This window comes from Myotis daubentonii, chromosome X (genome assembly GCF_963259705.1).
Source record: "Myotis daubentonii chromosome X, mMyoDau2.1, whole genome shotgun sequence".
NCBI classification, from domain to species: Eukaryota; Metazoa; Chordata; class Mammalia; order Chiroptera; family Vespertilionidae; genus Myotis; species Myotis daubentonii.
In genome coordinates this window covers 100,125,503-100,145,110 of record NC_081861.1, presented here as the reverse complement: position 1 = coordinate 100,145,110, position 19,608 = coordinate 100,125,503, and the positions used below count along the sequence as shown (strand labels likewise).

General features: G+C 41.2%; 1 protein-coding gene across 7 annotated transcripts in view; it reads right to left on the bottom strand.

Annotated features, from left to right (window-relative positions):
- ARHGEF9 (Cdc42 guanine nucleotide exchange factor 9) overlaps positions 1–19,608 on the bottom strand; it is a 330,612-nt gene that overhangs the window by 85,636 nt on the left and 225,368 nt on the right. For all 7 annotated transcript variants that reach the window (XM_059678479.1, XM_059678480.1, XM_059678485.1 and 4 more), the window contains one exon: positions 6,474–6,653. In XM_059678479.1, coding sequence (XP_059534462.1) covers positions 6,474–6,653 — 180 coding nt within the window. The remainder of the gene's footprint in view (positions 1–6,473; positions 6,654–19,608) is intronic.

The following is a 19,608-nucleotide window of genomic DNA, read 5'->3' as shown; positions in this document are numbered from 1 at the left end:
GTATTAGTATATGAATAGTCACATAGATTACTGGAAAAGATGAGTATCTCTAAAAATAGACCCATAGATACAAATCTGATCACTTGATTTTTGAAAAAGGTGCCCAGATAATTAAATGGTGGAATTAATACGTTTTCAACAAATGGTGCTGGAACAACTGGATACTCTATGTCTTATGTAAACCAATGAGCTTTGAACATTATTTAACCCCATTTATAAAAATTATCTCAAAAAAGGATCATAGACCTAAATATCTACACTAATAAAATACAAAGATGCTAGTTGACCGTACCTTTGCTATGGCCCAAGCTACACCCACCAGCCAATCAGAGTGACTATATGCAAATTAACCCAACCAAGATGGCAGCCGGCAGCCATGGAGCTGTAGTAAGCAGGAGGCTTGGTTTCCTGGGTGATGGAGGAAGCCAAGCTTCCCACCTGCCCTAAGCCGACTACGGCCTCTGCTCATGGCAACAAAGTTTCAATTATAGAAGACAAATAAATCCTAGATACCTGCTTCCAGCCAGCCTCCACTGGGAGCTTGGGTGGCTGGGGGCCGTGGCCAGCCTGCAAACAGCCATCAGCCCCTCACCCAGGATGGCCACACCCTCATGGGGTGAGAGTCCCTGCTGGGGGGCTTGGCCAGCCTGCAAACAGTCATCAGCCACTCACCCAGGCTGGCCACACCCTCATGGGGTGAGTGTCCCAGCTGTGGGGTTTGGCCAGCCTGCAAACTGCCATCAGCTACTCACCCAGACTGGCCAGACACCCCAGCAGGATTCCCCCCACCCTGAAGGGGGTGTGGACAGCCTGAAAACAGCCCTCAGCCCCTCACCCAGGCTGGCCAAGCACGCCTATATAATAAAATGATAATATGCAAATTGACCCTAAAGCAGAACAACTGGGAATGACTGGTCACTATGACACACACTGACCACCAGGGGGCAGACGCTCAATGCAGGAGCTTCCCCCTGGTGGTCAGTGTGCTCCCATAGGGGGAGCTCTGATCAGCCACAAGCCAGGCTGATGGCTGCCAGTACAGCAGTGGTGGTGGGAGCCTCTCCCACCTCCTCAGCAGCACTAAGGATGTCCAACTGCAGCTTAGGCCTGCTCCCTTCTGGCAAGTGGGCATCCCCCGAGGGCTCCCGGGCTGCCAGAGGGATGTCTGACTGCCAGCTTAGGCCCAATTTCCCAGAGAGCAGGACAAAGCCAGCAGGTGGTCATCCCCTGAGGGGTCCCAGACTGTGAGAGGGCACAGGCTGGGCTGAGGGACCCCCCTGAGTGCACAAATTTTTGTGCACTGGGCCTCTAGTCTATATATATATAAGCCTAAGGGACCAAAGGACCAAATGAGCTGCCCCCTGGTGGTCAGTGTGCTCCCACAGCAGGAGTGCCACTCAGCTGACTGCCCTGCCTAGGTGGCCCCCCCAACCTGGCTGCAGCCACTCACTCCCTCAGTAGTCCACAGGTCCAATCTCTGGAGAACGGGCCAGGCACTGATGGACCGGCACCACCAGCACAATCCTGACAGCGCCACTGGCCTCTTGGAAGTTGGCCTCAGGCACCTAGGCCACTTCCCCTCCCTAGAGGCTCTGCAAGGAAAAAACAATATAAAAATGGCCACCAGGTGGCTCCCAACAACCTTTGTGAACATCAGCAAGATGGATCTGGATCCCCAGCCTGCAAGGGCATCCCACCACCCGCCCAGAGGGCCAATCGCATCCCGGTCCCCCCTCAACACCCTCTGGACCGACGGCAGGTACAGTGGGGCCAGGATGAGTGGGAGCAGCAGGCATGAGTGGCAGGCAGCATTGGACTGCGGGTTTCGGCCTGATCCCCACAGGCTACCCTGAGGGACCCCGCCTGTGCATGAATTCATGAACTAGGCCTCTAGTAAGAAATAAAGCTACACAACTTTTATAAGAAAATAGGATAAAACTTTATGACCTTGGATTAGGCAAAGATTTTGTAAATAAGACCTAAAACCATGAACCATAAAAGAAAAATAATTGTAAATTGGATTTCATCAAAATTAAAATTTTATGCTTTATAAAGACACTGTTAAGTAACTAAAAGACTAAGATACAGACTGGAAGAAATATGTGCAAATCACATATCTGACCAAGGACTTATAAACAGAATAAATAAAAAACTCCTGAAACTAAACAGTAAAAACCAAAAAAAAAAAAAAACACCCCAAAATCTTCTTAAATATAGGCAAAAGACATGAACAAACACTTCACCAAAGATTTTATGCACATAGAAAATAAGTGCATAAAAAATGCTCAACATCATTACCCATTAGGGAAATGTAAATAAAAACCATAATGAAGTACCACTAAACATCTAACAGAATGGCTGCAATAAAAAAAAATACTAGGAATACCACATGCTGGCAATCATGTGGAACAACTGGAACTCTTATATAGGGTATCCCCCAAAATGTACATGTACAGTTTGAATAATTATAAAGGCAGTGTTTATTAATTATACATTTCATTTTTAAATTTGGGCTGTTAAACCAAGTATACATTTTTGGGGACACCCTTTATATTTGAATTCAGAATGCAAAATGGCATAGCAACTTTGGAAAATAGTTTGTCAATTTTTTATAAAGTTAAACAAACACTTACCATACAACCTAGGAATCCTACAGATATGAACAATGCAGTAAATAACTCAGATGTCCTGGAATAAACTGATGAGTGGGTAGTATATCTAGACCAGAGGTCGGCAAACTGGCTCCTTGAGTGTGGCTCTTCCACAAAATACCACGTGCAGGCATGAACGTACAGTGCGACTGAAACTTCGTGGCCCATGCCACGGGGCCAAAGAGCAGCATGTGGCTCATAAGCCGCGGTTTGCCGACCACTGATTTAGACAATGGAATATTATTAAGCAACAAAAAGAACCAACTACTGATACATTCAACAGCATGGGTGAATATCAAAGGCATTATGTTCAGTGAAAAAAGCTAAATACAATTACTACTATATGATTCATTTATATGACATTGTAGAAAAAGTAAAATTAGGGTAACAGAAAGCAGATTAGTTCTTGCCAATGGCCATGGGTGGGAGCAGAGATTGACTACAAAGAGAAAACTAGAGAACTTGATGAAGTGATATAAATGTTCTATACCTTAATTATGATGATAGGTACACAACTATATACATCCACTAAAAAAATGGTGAAACTTATTGTGTGTAATTATACTGAAAAAAGCTGATAAAAATAAAATATTAGAACTGAATAATAAAGGTTAAACAATCCAAGTTTTTTCAATACAAACTACTCAAAAAAAAAATAGATTGCAGCACTATTTACAATAGCCAAGATCTGGAAATAGCTCAAGTGTTCATTAGTAGATCATGGATAAAAAAGCTGTGGTGCACAATGGAATACTACTGTGCTGTAAAAGGGAATCCAATTTTACACTTTGCAAAAGAATGGATGGACCTGTAGAATATCATGCTAACTGAAATAAGCCAGTCAGAGAAAGTCAAGTACCATGATTTCACTCATATGTGGAATTTAATGAACAAACTGACTACTAAGCAAAATAGAGACAGACTCATAGATAGAGAGCAGGCAGACAGCTGGGGGTGGAGGGTGAGTTGTGGAGGTGGAGCAATTGAGCAAAATGAGTGGGGGGGAGAACTCATGGACTTGGACAACAGTGTGGTGATTGCAGGGGTGAAAGGGGATGGGTGGAGGTGGTAGAGAGTATAGAGGGAATAAAAGGTGATGCAGAAAATTAAATTTTTAAAAAATGTAATACAGTAGGGTTTATCCCAACAATGCAACTATAGTGGGGCCTTGACTTACGAGTGTCCCGACTAATGAGTTTTTCGAGATACGAGCCGTCTCTCAGCCAGTTTTTTGCTTTGAGTTGCGAGCTAAAATTCGGGTTACAAGCCAGCTTCAGATACCCCACTGCTAGTTGGCGCAGCGAACATCACAGTGAACGCCACAACATCAGCCCAGCATCACGTGTCTCACTCGTTCACTTTATGATTTGACATACGAGTAATTTGAGTTACGAGCTCTGTTACAGAACGAATTAAACTCGTAAGTCAAGGCCCCACTGTACCATTTAATATGAAAATTACTCAATACAAATTCACATATTAACAGACTAAAGGGTAAGAGCATATGACCATTTCAATGGATTGGTGGTTCTTTTTGACTTCCAGATATTTGACAATGTTTGGAGACATTTTTGGTTTGGAGACAAGTGGAGTAGTGGGAGTTGCTACTAGCATTCACTGGGTAGGGACCAGAAATGCTGTTAAACACCCTACAACGCATAAGGCAGGCTTCAATTGAATATCAACATTCGATATTCTACTTAAACTCTCAACATTATGTTTATAATATCTATAAGCATTGCTATAAAGTTCATACATCTACTCTGTTGAGTCTTGCTACATAATATCCCACAGTAAGCATCTGCTGTTTCTTATCCATCCCTTGGTGATAAATACCTAAATTGCTTCTAATTACACTCCACCACACATAACACTGCCATGCAATGAACAGCCTTGTAAATGCTCCCTCATGGATCTCTGTGAGAACTTCTCTGGGATACCTATTCAGAAATGGAAGCACTAGGTCATACATATGCTTAACTTTGATAAATACTTCCCATGTGCTTTCTGCAATGGCTGAAACAGTTTAAATACTGTGCAGAAAAGAGTTAAAAGAGTTAACATATCAGGCCTGAGGCTGCTATCCTTAGAAAGACCTTTTCTTTTGAAATGTTGGCCTTCACTGGCATCTTGGAACTTGAATCTCAAGAGGCTTCTCACCGTTCCCTAACAATCGTGGCTCACTGTGCCTAAACTGTTTATATAAACAATGTGGTTTATACTAAATGTCCCATTTCCTTCTGGGAGTCTAGAATTTGGGTACATGCTAGGCAAAGGGTGCCTATGTGACCAGACCCCCCATAAAATGCTTACGTACTGATTCCCTAAGGAGTTTCCCTGGTAAAGAATGTTTCATATGTATTGTCACAATTTATTGTAAGGGGAATTAAGGGCATCTTATGTGAACTCCACTCAGAGAAGACTCTTGGAAACTTGAGTATGGTTTCATCCAGACATTACTCCTGGTGCCTTTTCCTTTTGCTGATATTGTTTTGTATCCTTTAGCTATAATAAATCATAACCATGAGTATAACTATATGTTGAGTCCTGCAAGTCCCTCTAGCAAACCACTAAATTACATATCCATAAGCAAAGCAGTATTTTTAAGACTTACTTTTAGCTACACACTTTTTTATGTGCCACTTGAAATTTGTATCATGTGCACATGTTATCTCTTTAAAAAATAAATACTTTATAAAATGGGAGAAGAGAGTTGTTAAAACAACTTGGTCAGCTATGAATGAGACCCAAGAGAACCACAATATATAATTGACTTCATAGAGGAAGGTAGATGGAGAGAGAGATAGAAACATCCATGATGAGAATCACTGATCAGCTGCCTCCTGCATGCCCCTGGGGATCAAGCCTTTAACCCAGGCATGTGCCCTTGGCCTGAATCAAACCCGAGACCCTCCAGTCCTCAGGCCGACACTCTATCCACTTAGCCATACTGGCTAGGGCCAGAGTGAACCTTCTTATATTCCAGATGAGGAAGCCCAAAGAAGGTAATGGACTTATCCAAAGTTACCCAGACAGTCATTACAGATACTGGTACAGGACTCAAATCCTCATTTTCCTGTACCCTAGTGCTCCTTTCTCTAAGCCATGTGGTCTCCTTTCCTACACATATAATTTCTCCTGCCCTAGTATTCTCCCCTAAATGCCTCAAGAGACCTATTTTCATGCTGATCATGGGCTCTCCTATTACTCAGATCCCTGGATTATCCATGTAGTGAATAATTTCAAAGCCCTTCCAAAAACACCAGGTCCCACAGAAACTGAACCCAACAGAAAAAAAAAAAATAAGCCGAAGAAAAATATTACTGGTAACCCTCTGGAAGGAGAGAGAAAAGAGAGGGGAAATGTAAAGTGAGAGAGTCCTAGTCCAAATTACAGTACCTTCTTAAGTCCTCATGCACTGGCAAAGTTATCAACATCAAAGTCAGAGAAGAATCCATCCGCTACCACAGGAAAAACCAGCTGAGCAGGACCACGGAGCTCAGACACTCCTTCCAATGCTTCTTTTTTTATACTTTTTTTTTTTTTTTTTTACTGAGTTTGTTGGGGTGGCATTGGTTAATAAAATTATACCAGAAATGGTATAGGTTTCAGGTATACAATTCTACAAAACATTATCTGTATATTGTATTGTGTGTTTACCAACCCAAGTCAAGTGTCCTTCCATCCCCATTTATCCCCCCTTTAACCTCCTATACTCCCTCCACCCCCTTCCTTCTGGTAGTCACCATACTGTTGTCTCTGTCCATGAGTCTTTCTTTTTTAACATCTCTCAAAACTCTCCCCAAAGAGAAAGATACTTACGTGCTCCAGGAAGCAGGGTCCTATCTCACTGAGGTGGGGGTCATCATTATTGTACTGTTTCTCCAGGTCTCTCACAAAGCCCATCTGAAACCTGTAGATGTCTTCAATGTTCCCAAAGATGACCTTCAATTGCTCATCACTGAACATGTCCCTTCTCTTTCGGCACTGCTTCAGGTAGCCCTGCAGACAAAAAAAGAGCCCAGTCTGAGGATATCCCTGGTTCCTTGAAAGCTTTACCACTTCCTAAGTAGTTGGAGCCTCAATTCAGTTCCATGAGGTAGACAGGGAACAATCCTATATAATAAAACCCAAATATGCAAATTGACTGAATGGCAGAACCGACTGGCTGCTATGATGCACACTGAACAGCTCCTACATTGGGCAGACCACTCAGCCAGAAGGTGGGCTCATGGCTGACGAGCACAGCGGCGGTGGCAGGAGCCTCTCCTGTCTCCACTGCAAGTGGGCCGTAAGGAGTGAGAGGTCCCAGACTGCGAGAGCCACATACTGCGAGAGGGATGTCTGACTGCCTGCTTAGGCCCAATCCCCTAAGGGGTCCTGGACTGCGAGAGGGCTCAGGCTGGGCTGAGGGATGCCCCCCTGAGTGCATGAATCTTGTGCACCAGGCCTCTAGTCATTTATATTTTTCATATGAGGAAATTAAGGTTTTGAGAAGGAAGTCACTCCACCAGTGAAGAATTAGAAAAGTTGGATCTCAAGCAAAGTCTTCAGAGTGCAAAGACTCAAGTATGGAGCTTTGCCTGCAATTCTCTATGACAAAGACCCCCAAAGTCTTAGGACCATTTTTTAGAAGCTGGTTAAGCATAAACATTTTCACTAATTTTAGTAGTTATTGGTTTAGCTTGATCTATTCATATCTCTAAAGTTCTTTCTTATAGGACCAATTCAAAAGATCTTCATAACATCTACAACAGTTTGACAACAGAGGCCCCAGCAGGAAACTTCCCAAAAGGGAACAGGAATTGACAAAACCAAACCATTCCTTAAAGCAACATCTTAGCCATCTAAGGTAGCTGGCCCAGAAAAACAGTTTGTATGAGCTCAGACAACAAGCCCACCAGTGTCCAGGCATGGTGTTTTTAACAGAGTAAGTGTTCAGGACACATTTGTGAATAAACAGATTATTCAATATAGCTAGCCATTGATGAAAGGGAAAAACAATGAAAGAGATTTTTGGTCTAATAAGAAAGTACTGAGATAACACAATTAGCCTCAGGCACACTGTAAGTCATAGGGAGGAAAAATGAAACAGCCACAGTTTTCCATTTTGAATTTAAATATTTTTAAACTAATGGCCACTGTCCACATTAGAAATCATCAGCACATGAAAATGTTCTTGGTGAGAACGAACCATGGTCACTTGCTTTCATATAAAAGCTAAATGTGAGCACAGCTGGCATGGCTCAGTGGTTAAACATCGGCCTATGAACCAGGAGGTCAGGGTTCCATTTCCAGTCAGGGCACATGCAGAGGTTGTGGGCTTGATCCCCAGTGTGGGGAATGCAGGAGGCAGCAGATCAATGATTCTCTCTCATCATTGATGTCTCTATCTTTCTCTCCCTCTCCCTTCCTCTCTGAAATCAAGAAAAATCTATTTTAAAAAATAAAAGCTAAATGTGATTTTTTAATTGTTTTATTGCTTAAAGTATTAGAAAGGGTATTACATATGTGTCCTTTCCCCCCCCCCCACCCTTGTAAATGTGATTTTTATAACACCTTTTGTAAATGTTGAGCCCCTAATGAAGAGCATTGTAGTAACTGACTTACCACTTCCAGGCCTGTCTCTACCTCCACTTTGTCTTCCCTAACACAGCTTCCAATTAGGCCATCTAGCTCTTCCTTGGCTTCAATGGCCTTTACTAACCTCTACCAAAATCTCACTTCCCTTATCTCTTCTAACAATCCAAATCAGCCATTAATTATTAAGTGTATTTCAACAGTTATACAAATTAATACTCTGTGCCTGTGTTGACATTTATTTTACTAATGGCAGCTGCCCTTATTAACTGAAATGCCCAAGATGTTCTGTATTCATTTGTATCCAATTCCTGACCAGGAAGAACATGCCACTTATTCCAGAAATACTCTTTTAGCTTCACTACTTTTGCTGAAACAGCTCCCAAAATTCTGCCTCCATAGAGACTTTTCCTTGACTAACTGGAAGATAGGTAAGTAACTCCCAGTGTTTGCTTGCCTCTTTCTTCCTTCTCTTCCTCCCTCTCTCTTTCCCTTTCTCACCCAATCATATTTGGAAGTATCTTAGCTACAGTGAAGCAGGGAAAGTAGTGTGCATATCATCTGGTAGGAACTTTTCTATCTTGACATCAGGCAACTGGGCAGAGTCTTCCTCAACCCTGCTCCCATTCTCCCTAAGGTAGGCATGTGAACACAGCTGAAAAAAACTGGTAACGATGTCACATCAGCATGTCATGGCAGGTAAGTACAGATATCAGTGAGTGACCATATTGGAGCAATATAAGAAGCCATTAGGGACAGCTCATTCATCCTTAGAAGACAGTTCAGGAAGTACTTAATAGTTCTTTTCACTGCTCCCATTTAAAAGGTCTCAAGGAGCCCTAACTGGTTTGGCTCTGTGGATAGAACGTTGACCTAAGAACTGAAAGGTCCCAGGTTCAATTCTGGTCAAGGACACATGCCCAGGTTGTGGGCTCGATCCCCAGTGGGGGACTTGCAGGAGGCAGCCGATCCATGATTCTCTCTCATCATGAATGTTCCTATCTCTCTCTCCCTCTTTCTTCCTCTCTGAAATAAATAAAAATATTAAATAAATAAATAAATAAATAAACAAACAAACAAACAAACAAACAAATAAATAAATAAATGATCTCAGGGAAAGAACAATTATCAAATCCCCAAGTGCAACAAGGCTACTAGATCTCAGCATCAGTATGGGATATAACAGAAATGAAAAATAAGAAAAAGTGGACTCTGGAAAAGAAAGAACAAATAGAGATGTCAGTAAAGTTTCCTAATTCCTCAAATATGCTATTCATTGTTATTGTCAAGGTGACATTTTCTTTCTATTACATCATATGTGTTGTAGCATGTAAAGATTAAGTATGGATTAGAAGAAATGTAACTGTTCATAGTATGGTGGGACCCTAGAGTGCTTAGTAAACTGTTTTTCTTTAAAGCTAATGCTAATTATAAATACACTAGAGACCCGGTGCATGAAATTCATGCACAGGTAGGGTCCCTAGGCCTGGCATGTGATCAGGGCCAATCAGGCTCCCCGCCTCCTGGTCTCTCCACCTCCTCCTTCCCTTGCTCCCTCAGCACCCTGCTGCAGCTACTGGTCACCCACTATGTTCCACATCGCCCCCTGGTGGTCAGTGCACATCATAGCGAGTGATCAAACTCATAGTCTCCCAAACTCCCGAGGGGATAATATGCATATTAACCTTTTATTATATAAGATTCTTGTTTATTTAACTTGATGGAATATTATGTAGCCATTAAAAATGATTAGGAAGATTATGTAGAAATATGGAGAAGTGCTTATGATATAACGTTAAAAAGCAGGACACAAAATGGTATGTCACTATGATTATTACTGTAAATACATGTACATATTTGAAGGAATTATACAAAAGTGCAAATAGTTTTCTTATAGTTTTGTGGATTCTAGTTGATTTTTGTTCCCACTTTCAAACTTCCTCTAATTCCATTTAAAACATTATTTCTATGATAAAAAAGGAGGAAATCTTTGCCAAAGGATATAAAGAAAATACAATGTCAGGAATGCTGTCCTGAGTACAATATTATCAAAGAAAGGGGATAAATCCAATGTCCTCTCAAAATCTTAGCCCTAGGGTTTAAGACACATGACTTGCTAAAGAGAGTACAACTAATAGAAACTTCCTTTATCAAAGAAATAAGAGATGGAACATAAGAATATGGGAGTAGTTAGAGAACCCCAAAACTGTTAACCTTAGCCCTTACAACACATAGCTGCTTAAGCTTCTCAAGGGAGAAAGGCCAGGAGATATGACTGGTACTCTGGAGTGTAGCTTTTATTTTTCATCTCCTTCCCAAATTTTCCACAGCAATGATGAAAAGAAGCTTGACTTAGTGGATCAATCAATATGTGTGTCTTCTCATTCACCCATTTTTGAGGGTATATATGTTTAAGATAAGCTAGCTGTGGAATGTGACTGTCAAAAAAATGAATGCAATTATAAGTTAGGGGACAAATTCTATATTTAAATAAACAAGTTATAGTTATTGAGGTTCAAGAGAAAATTAAACCTCTGCTTAAAATATGGAAATAAAGGAGAAACAGACTGAGAGGGTAGAATGAGAGAAGTAATGAAAAGGTAGTTCCACCACTGTAGGAGAGCAACATTCAATTCTGAGGCCTCTTTTCAGAGGAACTTGGAGAAAAGAGGGTAGTAAGCAGGGTAGAGAGGGGCCTGAAAATCAACACCATGAAGAATGGTGTAGGATCCAGGACTGTTTATCTTGGAGAAGAAAAGACTTCGGTGGCATTGGAAGGCCTGACACAAGGCATAGGTAGCAGAAGGGGTCTGTGGCACTTACTATCAAGCTGCTTTGAATACCCTCTAACTCCATCCGAATGGGAAGAGAGAATAGGGTGATATGGCAGTAGGTGTGAACTGATTAAACAGAGTCAGTTTCTGAGATCCTCACCTCTGTCTCCTAGGAATAGAGTGGGCATGGTGAGAAGGCAGGCCACACAGCAGCTAAGAGTACTGTGGGAGTTATCAAATCAATCACAATTGGAATGATTTAACCATGGCATTTCCATGGTGATAGTCAAGGAAATAGGAAATACAGTTAATAATATGGTGATAACTATGTGTGGTACCAGATAGGGTAGTGGAAATATCAAGGGAGTACTATATATAGTATATGACTGTCTAACCACTAAGTTGTATACCCAAATCCAATACATGATACATAAATAAAAAACAAATAAAAATAGTCAAAGACATTTGCCTACTTAACTCCATTCTAAAACACAAAAGGATTTATTTAGAAGTCTAGATCTAGTGCACTGAGCTAGGATTACTGCCTTGATATGGAATACAAACTACAACCATGATCTCTAGGGAAGATCCCCAAAACCTCAGGGAAATAAGGATGAATAAAAAAGCTCTGGATCACCTAGGCTTGGAAAACACCTTAGGCAAAGGCCCTTATAAGTCTGGACCTCAAGGTCTCCATCTTTATAGAGCAAATCTCTATATACCATGCATATAAAAAATATTTCCAGGGCCCTATTTAGCTATGATTTTCTGGAGATTTCATATATTATTTTGCTTGGAAGGCTGAGGCCTGACAGAAGACCTGATACACATCTTGAAAATAGATTTAAGAAAGTTTGGGAATGATGACTACATTTGCCTTCTTCACAGCTATATCCCAGAGTTTATTACAGTAACTGGCATGTAGTTGCTGCTGAATAAATATATGTTGAATAACTACAAAGTGACTAGCTCTTCTCATGGTAATGATAACAAAAGGTAAACTAGAAGCAGAATGTATAAACTGGCAGCTGTCTTTTCTTCTTTCTCTTTTTAGGCCAGGAAACACTTTCTTCAAATTAAATAAAACCATTAACATAAACCTAGGGAATGTGAGGAAGAAAGATACTTGTCATATGGAAAACTAACAACAGATTAACATCTGAAATATATAACAAAATCCTATAAATAAGCAAAAAAAATGTTAAACTATATGAAAGTAAATAGAGGATAAGAACAGGGCCAGGAGCGTCCAGGTGGTACAAAGAGGTCAGCCAGAAACCCCTGGGTTGGTCACTTCAGACTGACAAGCTGCCAAATCATTTACTTTAGGATGCTATAAAAATACCATTTTATACAATGCGTTATCATTTTCTACGTGTAAATATAGATGTAAAGACAATTGGAAAACATCAAGATAGGCAATTCCCAGAAAGGAAAATCCACATGGTAAATAAGTTTGAAAACCTCAGGCTTAAACATATCAAATGGAAATGACTTGAAGCTACAGCAACTCAATTAGGTCTAAGGAAGAGTTTCTTGATGGTGAGGAATCGGAAACAGTAATATAAATGACTGAGGAAAGCTAGTCCAGCATCTCTGGAGGAATTTGAGCACAGAATTTATTTCACAGGTATGGGATGACTGATATTATCTTCCTCAAGAGAGGCAGACAAGGCAACTTTATAAGTCATCTTTAACTTTGCTTGGCCTTTACCTCAATTTCCCTGATTATGAGTTTTAAGTTTACAAGAAGTAGTACCACCAATCACTGGTCAAGGTGACCTAGAACTAAGCCAAGGTTTTTTATCCCACTGTCTGGATTTAGAAAGAAGAATGTTGCCTTTTGCAGAAAACCTATTTAAAAGTATCTTTTCTCTTACTGGCCTCACTGAATGACTCTGACTTTCTTTCTTACTTACTCATTTGTAAAATAAGGGCAATATAACTTAAATATTTGTAAAGCACGTTCTGATCCCAGGAGTGAGTGAGTGTGTGTGTGTGTGTGTGTGTGTGTGTGTTTATTCTCTGATAGTGACTTTTTACTATATTGAATGCAGTGTCCCTCATTTCTCCTTCAACAGCACCAAAGTAGAAAGTGTTTAGAGATATCCTTTAAACTATACAAAGAGTAGACAAGAACATATTCATGCCTAAGTAAGACATGTCTCCATGGGTACTAAGGAGGAAATGGCAAGAAATGCAGAAGTAGGAAAAAAGATGGCGGCTGGCAGGATGGAGGAGAGGGATAGGAAGTGAGTGAGTGAGGGGATGAATGGAGAGTGTGTGGATGTGTGTGTTGTGTGAGTGAGTGAGGGACAGTTAAATCAGGCAGGAACAGCAGAGGCTGGCAGACCAGGCTCTCTGGGACACTGAGAGACTACCACCGCTGCAGCACTCCCGGACTGCTGGACTCAGGCATGGAGCCCACGCCATCTTAAAGGGGAGAGCGGCCTCTTCTAGGAACTCAGCAGCACCACCACCCAGACAGGCCTGGGACACTGCCTGCGACCCAGCAGCCACTCCAGCCAAAATCCTGCAGCCACACCCACAGACTCGCAGACCCTGGGACCTCCACCACCAAAGGAGCACCACGCTGCCCGCAGCAGTAAGTGCAGCCTCCCCCTCCCCAGCGGCAGACCTCCAACATTGAGTTTGCCAGTCTCCAGCACGCAGGTCTCCAAGGCACACCACTCCATAGACTTCTCTGAGGAGTCACTAGGAGCCTCAGATGGGTCTGATTTTGTACAGACACAGGCGCACTGCCACCCAGTAGAAAATCTGAATTCCCTCTGCCTGAATAACTGCCCACACACACCCAGCTGCGCAACTTAAGCGCCAGGGCCCCTCAGAGTGCCTCAGAGCTCAGCTCTGGCGAACTTCACTGCCACAGTTGTTCACTCCCCCTGAGCCCATCTATCCACAGGGCACTTTGGGGAAGCAGCGGTGAGCCTCTGCGGGGTCTGATCTTGGACAAATAGGGACGCACTCCCCTGGGCAGTAGAAATTCTGAATTCACTCATCCTGGATACCTGCCCAAAGCGTGCCAGGGCCCTTCAGAGTGCTTCAGTGCACCTGCGTTAGCAAACTCACTATGGGTGCTCCTGTGTGCCTCCACAGGGAACGCGAGCCTATCAACCACAGGTGCATCAGCAAAATCTGAGTTTCCCCACCCCACAGCTGCAGAACTCTGGACACTACAGTTGCATGCTTTTCCAGTGTGCAGGTCTTCCAAGACCACCGCTCCATAGGCAGCCCTGGGGCCCTGCTGTGAGCCCTGCTGGTCTTGCACTTAAACAAACAGGGGTGCACTGCTAGGCTATAGAAATTCTGAATTCCCTTTTCTGGGATACCTGCCCACAGACACTGCAATCCAGTGGCTTCAGTGCCAGGGCCCTTCAGAGCGTGTCAGTACACCCTGCTGGCAAACACACCACAGGTGCCTCTGTGAGATGCTGCTGGAATTGCGTGTATCCAACCACGGAGGCAGCAACAAAAGCTGAGTCTACCCACACCACAGCTACAGAACTCTGGACACCACAGTCACGCTTTGCCAGAAAGCAGGCTTCCTGAGCCCCACCACCCCAATAGACGGTTCCTGGGTGCCACTGTGAGTCCCTGCGGGGCACGCGTGATTTCAACCAAGGGCATAAGACAGCAAAAATTGGAACACCCCCTCCACGGCTGCTGACTTCTACACACCTCTGTTGCGCCTTTCCAGCTCACAGGCCTACATCAAGAGAACCCAAATAGCCCAAGTAGGGAGCTACACTAGACTACCAAACCCAGGAGACCTGAGAGGTCACTCCAGTAGCACCATACTCTAAAGACACTGGGTAGCAAAGCAATCAAAGCTACAATTAAAACATTACAGCAAAACATGGGAAGACAAAAAAGTAATCCACAAAGGAAAGAAAAATAGAAATCACCAGAAAGGGAATTAAATGAAATTGAGGCTACTAACTTATCAGAGAAAGAATTCAGAGTAATGGTTATAAGGATGACCAAATGGCTGGATGACAAATACACACAACTCAATGAGAATTATAAGGAGCTGAATGAGAATGTCACCAACATGAAAAGGAACAAAGAGGAAATGAAGAATGACATAGCTGCAATAAAGAACACAATGGAAGGCTTAAACAGCAGACTAGAAGAGGCTGAGGACCACATCAACAAATTAGAAGACAAGGTAGGAAAAAACACACAAACACAGGAGAAACTGGAAAAAAAAACTTAAAAAGCAAGAGGAGAGTCTAAGGGAGCTTTGGGACAACGCAACACGAAACAACATTCACTTAATAGGGGTACCAGAAGGAGAGGTGGAGAAGCAAGGAATAGAAAACCTGTTTGAAGAAATAATGACAGAAAACTTCCCTGATACTGGCAAGAAAAAAACTACACAAGTCCAAGAAGCACATAGAGTGACAAACAAGATGAACCCCAAAAGACCAATACCAAGACACATCATAATTAAATTGGCAAACACCAACGACAAAGAAGGAATCTTAAAGGCTGCCAGAGAGAGACAGAGAGTTACCTACAAAGGATCTCCTATTAGAATATCAGCTGACTTCTCAACAGAAACACACTAGGCAAGAAGGGAATGGAATGAGATATACAAAGTGATGCAAAGCAAGGGAATGAATCCAAGAATACTATACCCAGCAAGGCTATCATTCAAAATTGAAGGTGGAATCAGGAGCTTCACAGACAAAAAAGGGCTAAGAGAGTTTATTACCACCAAACCAGCAATGCAAGAAATGCTAAAGGAACTGCAGTAAAAAGAAGAAACAGAAAGACAAGAAGAAACACAAACATTAAGAATAACAATGACCACAAACAAGTACTTTTCAATAATAACATTAAATGTAAATGGATTAAATGTTCCAATCAAAAGACACAGGGTAGCTGAATGGATGAGAAAATATGACCCATATATTTGCTGTCTGCAAGAGACCCACCTCAGAACAAAGGATTCACACAGACTGAGAGTGAAGGGATGGAAAAAAAACTTTTCAGGCAAATGGAAATGAGAAAAAAAGCTAGGGTTGCAATACTTATATCTGACAAAATAGACCTCAAAGTAAAGGCCATAACAAGAGATAAGGAAGGCCACTACATAATACTAAAGGGAGCAATTCAACAAGAAGATATAACTCTGGTAAACATATATGCACCCAATACAGGAGCACCCAAATACATAAAACAACTTCTGGAAGATATCAAGGGAGAGATAGATAGCAATACAGTCATAGTAGGGGACTTTAATACCCCACTGACACCACTAGATAAATCCTCTAAACAAAATATCAGCAAAGAAACAGCAATCCTAAATGACTCACTAGATCAGAGGGACTTAATTGACATCTTCAGAACATTTCATTCCAAAGCTACAGAATATACATTCTTCTCCAATGCACATGGGACATTTTCAAAGATAGACCATATATTAGGACACAGGCAAAGTCTCTTCAAATTTAAGAGAATAGAAATCATAACAAGCGTCTTCTCAGATCACAATAGCATAAAATTAGAAATCAACTACAATAAAAACATTGAAAAAAATCAAACACTTGGAGGCTAAATAGCATGCTATTAAACAAAGACTGGGTTACCAGAGAGATCAAAGAAGAAATAAAAGGCATCCTGGAAACAAATGACGATGAAAACACAACAATCCAAAATCTATGAGACACAATGAAAGCAGTCCTGAGACAGAAGTTCATAGCTCTACAGGCCTACCTCAAAAAAAGAAAAACTGGCAAAAAATGATCTAACCCTACAACTCAAAGAGTTAGAAAGAGAGCAACACGAAAAGCCCAAAGTGTCCAGAAGGAAGGAAATAATAAAGATCAGAGCAGAAATAAACAACATAGAGACCAAAAAAAAAAAAAAAAAAACACACAATATAAAAGATCAATTAAACCCAGAGCTGGTTCTTTGAAAGGATTAATAAGATTGATGAAGCTCTAGCCAGGCTCACTAAGAAACAAAGGGAGAGGACCCAAATAAACAAAATCACAAATGAAAGAGGTGAAGTAACAACTGACCCCACTGATATACAAAGGATTGTCAAAAAATACTACGAACACCTCTACTCCAACAAACTAGACAACATCGATGAAATGGACACATTCCTAGATAAATACAAGCTTCCAAAACTCAACCAGGAAGAATCAAAAAACCTGAATAGGCCAATAACTACTGATGAAATTGAAACAGTAATCAAAAAGCTTCCAGCAAACAAAAGCCCTGGACCAGATGGCTTCACAGGGGAGTTTTACCGAACACTCAAAGAAGAACTAAAACCAATCCTTCTTAGACTATTCCAAAAAATTCAAGAGGAAAGCACACTTCCAAGCTCTTTCTATGAAGCAAGCATTACCCTAATCTCAAAACCATATAAAGACACCACAAAGAAAGAGAATTACAGGCCAATATCCCTGATGAACATAGATGCTAAAATCCTCAACAAAATTCTAGCAAACCAGATCCAGCATTACATTAGAAAGATCATACACCATGACCAAGTGGGATTTATTCCAGGAATGCAAGGCTGGTACAGTATCCACAAATCAATAAACGTGATACAGCACATAAACAAGTTGAGAGACAAAAATCACATAATCATATCGATTGATGCAGAAAAGGCATTTCACAAAGTCCAACACCATTTTCTGATAAAAACGCTCAGCAAAGTGGGAATAGAGGGATCATACCTCAACATAATAAAAGCCTTATACGACAAACCTACAGCCAACATTATACTCAAAAGGCAAAATCTAAAACCATTTCCCTTAAGAACAGGAAAAAGACAGGGATGCCCACTTTCACCACTCCTGTTCGACATAGTAGTAGAAGTGCTAGCCAAAGTGATCAGACAAGAAGAAGAAATAAAAGGCATCCAAATTGGAAAAGAAGAAGTAACATTGTCATTATTCGCAGATGACATGATACTGTACTTAGAAAACCCTAAAGACTCCATCAAAAAATTATTAGACATAATAAATGAATTTGGCAATGTAGCAGTATACAAAATTAACGCCAAGAAATCTACGGCATTTTTATACACCAATAGTGAACTTACAGACAGAGAAATTTAAAAAACAATCCCATTTACCATTGCACCAAAAAAATTTAGATACCTAGGAATGAACTTAACCAAGGAGGTAAAAGACCTCTACCCAGAAAACTACAGGGCATTGAAAAATGAGGTAGAGGAAGACATAAACAGATGGACGAACACACCATGTTCATGGATTGGTAGAATCAACATCATCAAAATGTCCATACTACCCAAAGCAATCTATAGATTCAACATACTCTCCATTAAATAACCCACAGCATATTTCACAGATCTAGAAAGAACACTCCAAAAATTCATCTTGAATTAAAAAAAAACACACCTGAATAGCTCCTGCTATCTCCTGAGAAAGAAGAACAGAGTAGGTGGGATCTCAATACCAGATATCAAGCTGTATTACAAAGCCACTGTTCTCAAAACTGCCTGGTACTGGCACAAGAACAGACATACAGACCAAGAAATCGACCCAAACCACTATGCTCAACTAATATTTGACAAAGGAGGGAGGAACATACAATGGAGTCAAGACAGTCTCTTCAATAAATGGTGCTGGGAAATTTGGTCAGACACATGCAAAAAAATGAAACTAGACCACCAACTTACACCATACACAAAAATAAACTCAAAATGGATAAAGGACCTAAACGTAAGATGGGAAACCATAAGATTATTAGAGGAATCCACAGTTAGCAAAATCTCAGACATATGCTGAAGGAATTTCTTCACTAACACAGCTCCTAGGGCAATGGAAACTAAAGGGAAAATAAACAAATGGGACTATATCAAAATAAAAAGCTTCTGCACAGCAAAAGAAACCATTAACAAAACAACAAGAATGCCCACTGCATGGGAGAACATATTTGCCAATGATATCTCCGATAAAGGTTTAATCTCCAACATTTATAGGGAACTCATACAACTTAACAAAAGGAAGATAAACAACACAATCAAAAAATGGGCAATGGACCTAAATAGACACTTTTTAAAGAGGACATACATAAGGCTGAGAGACATATGAAAACATGCTCAAAGTCACTAATCTTCCGAGAGACGCAAATCAAAATGACAATGAGGTACCATCTCACACCTGTCAAAATGGCTATCATCAACAAATCAACAAATGACAAATGCTGGCAAGGATGCGGAGAAAAAGGAACCCTCGTTCACTGCTGGTGGGAATGCAAACTGGTGCAGCCACTGTGGAGAACAGTATGGAGTTTCCTCAAAAAACGAAAAATGGAACTTCCATTTGACCCAGTGATTCCCTTCTAGGAATATATCCCAAGAAACCAGAAACACCAATCAGAAAGGATATATGCACCCCTATGTTCATAGCAGCACAATTTACAATAGCTAATATTTGGAATCAGCCTAAGTGCCCATCAGCAGATGAGTGGATTAAAAAACAGTGGTGCATCTACACAATGGAATACTATGCAGCTGTAAAAAGGAAGGAACTCCTTCCATTTGCACCAGCATGGATGGAGCTGGAGAGCATTATGCTAAGTGAAATAAGTCA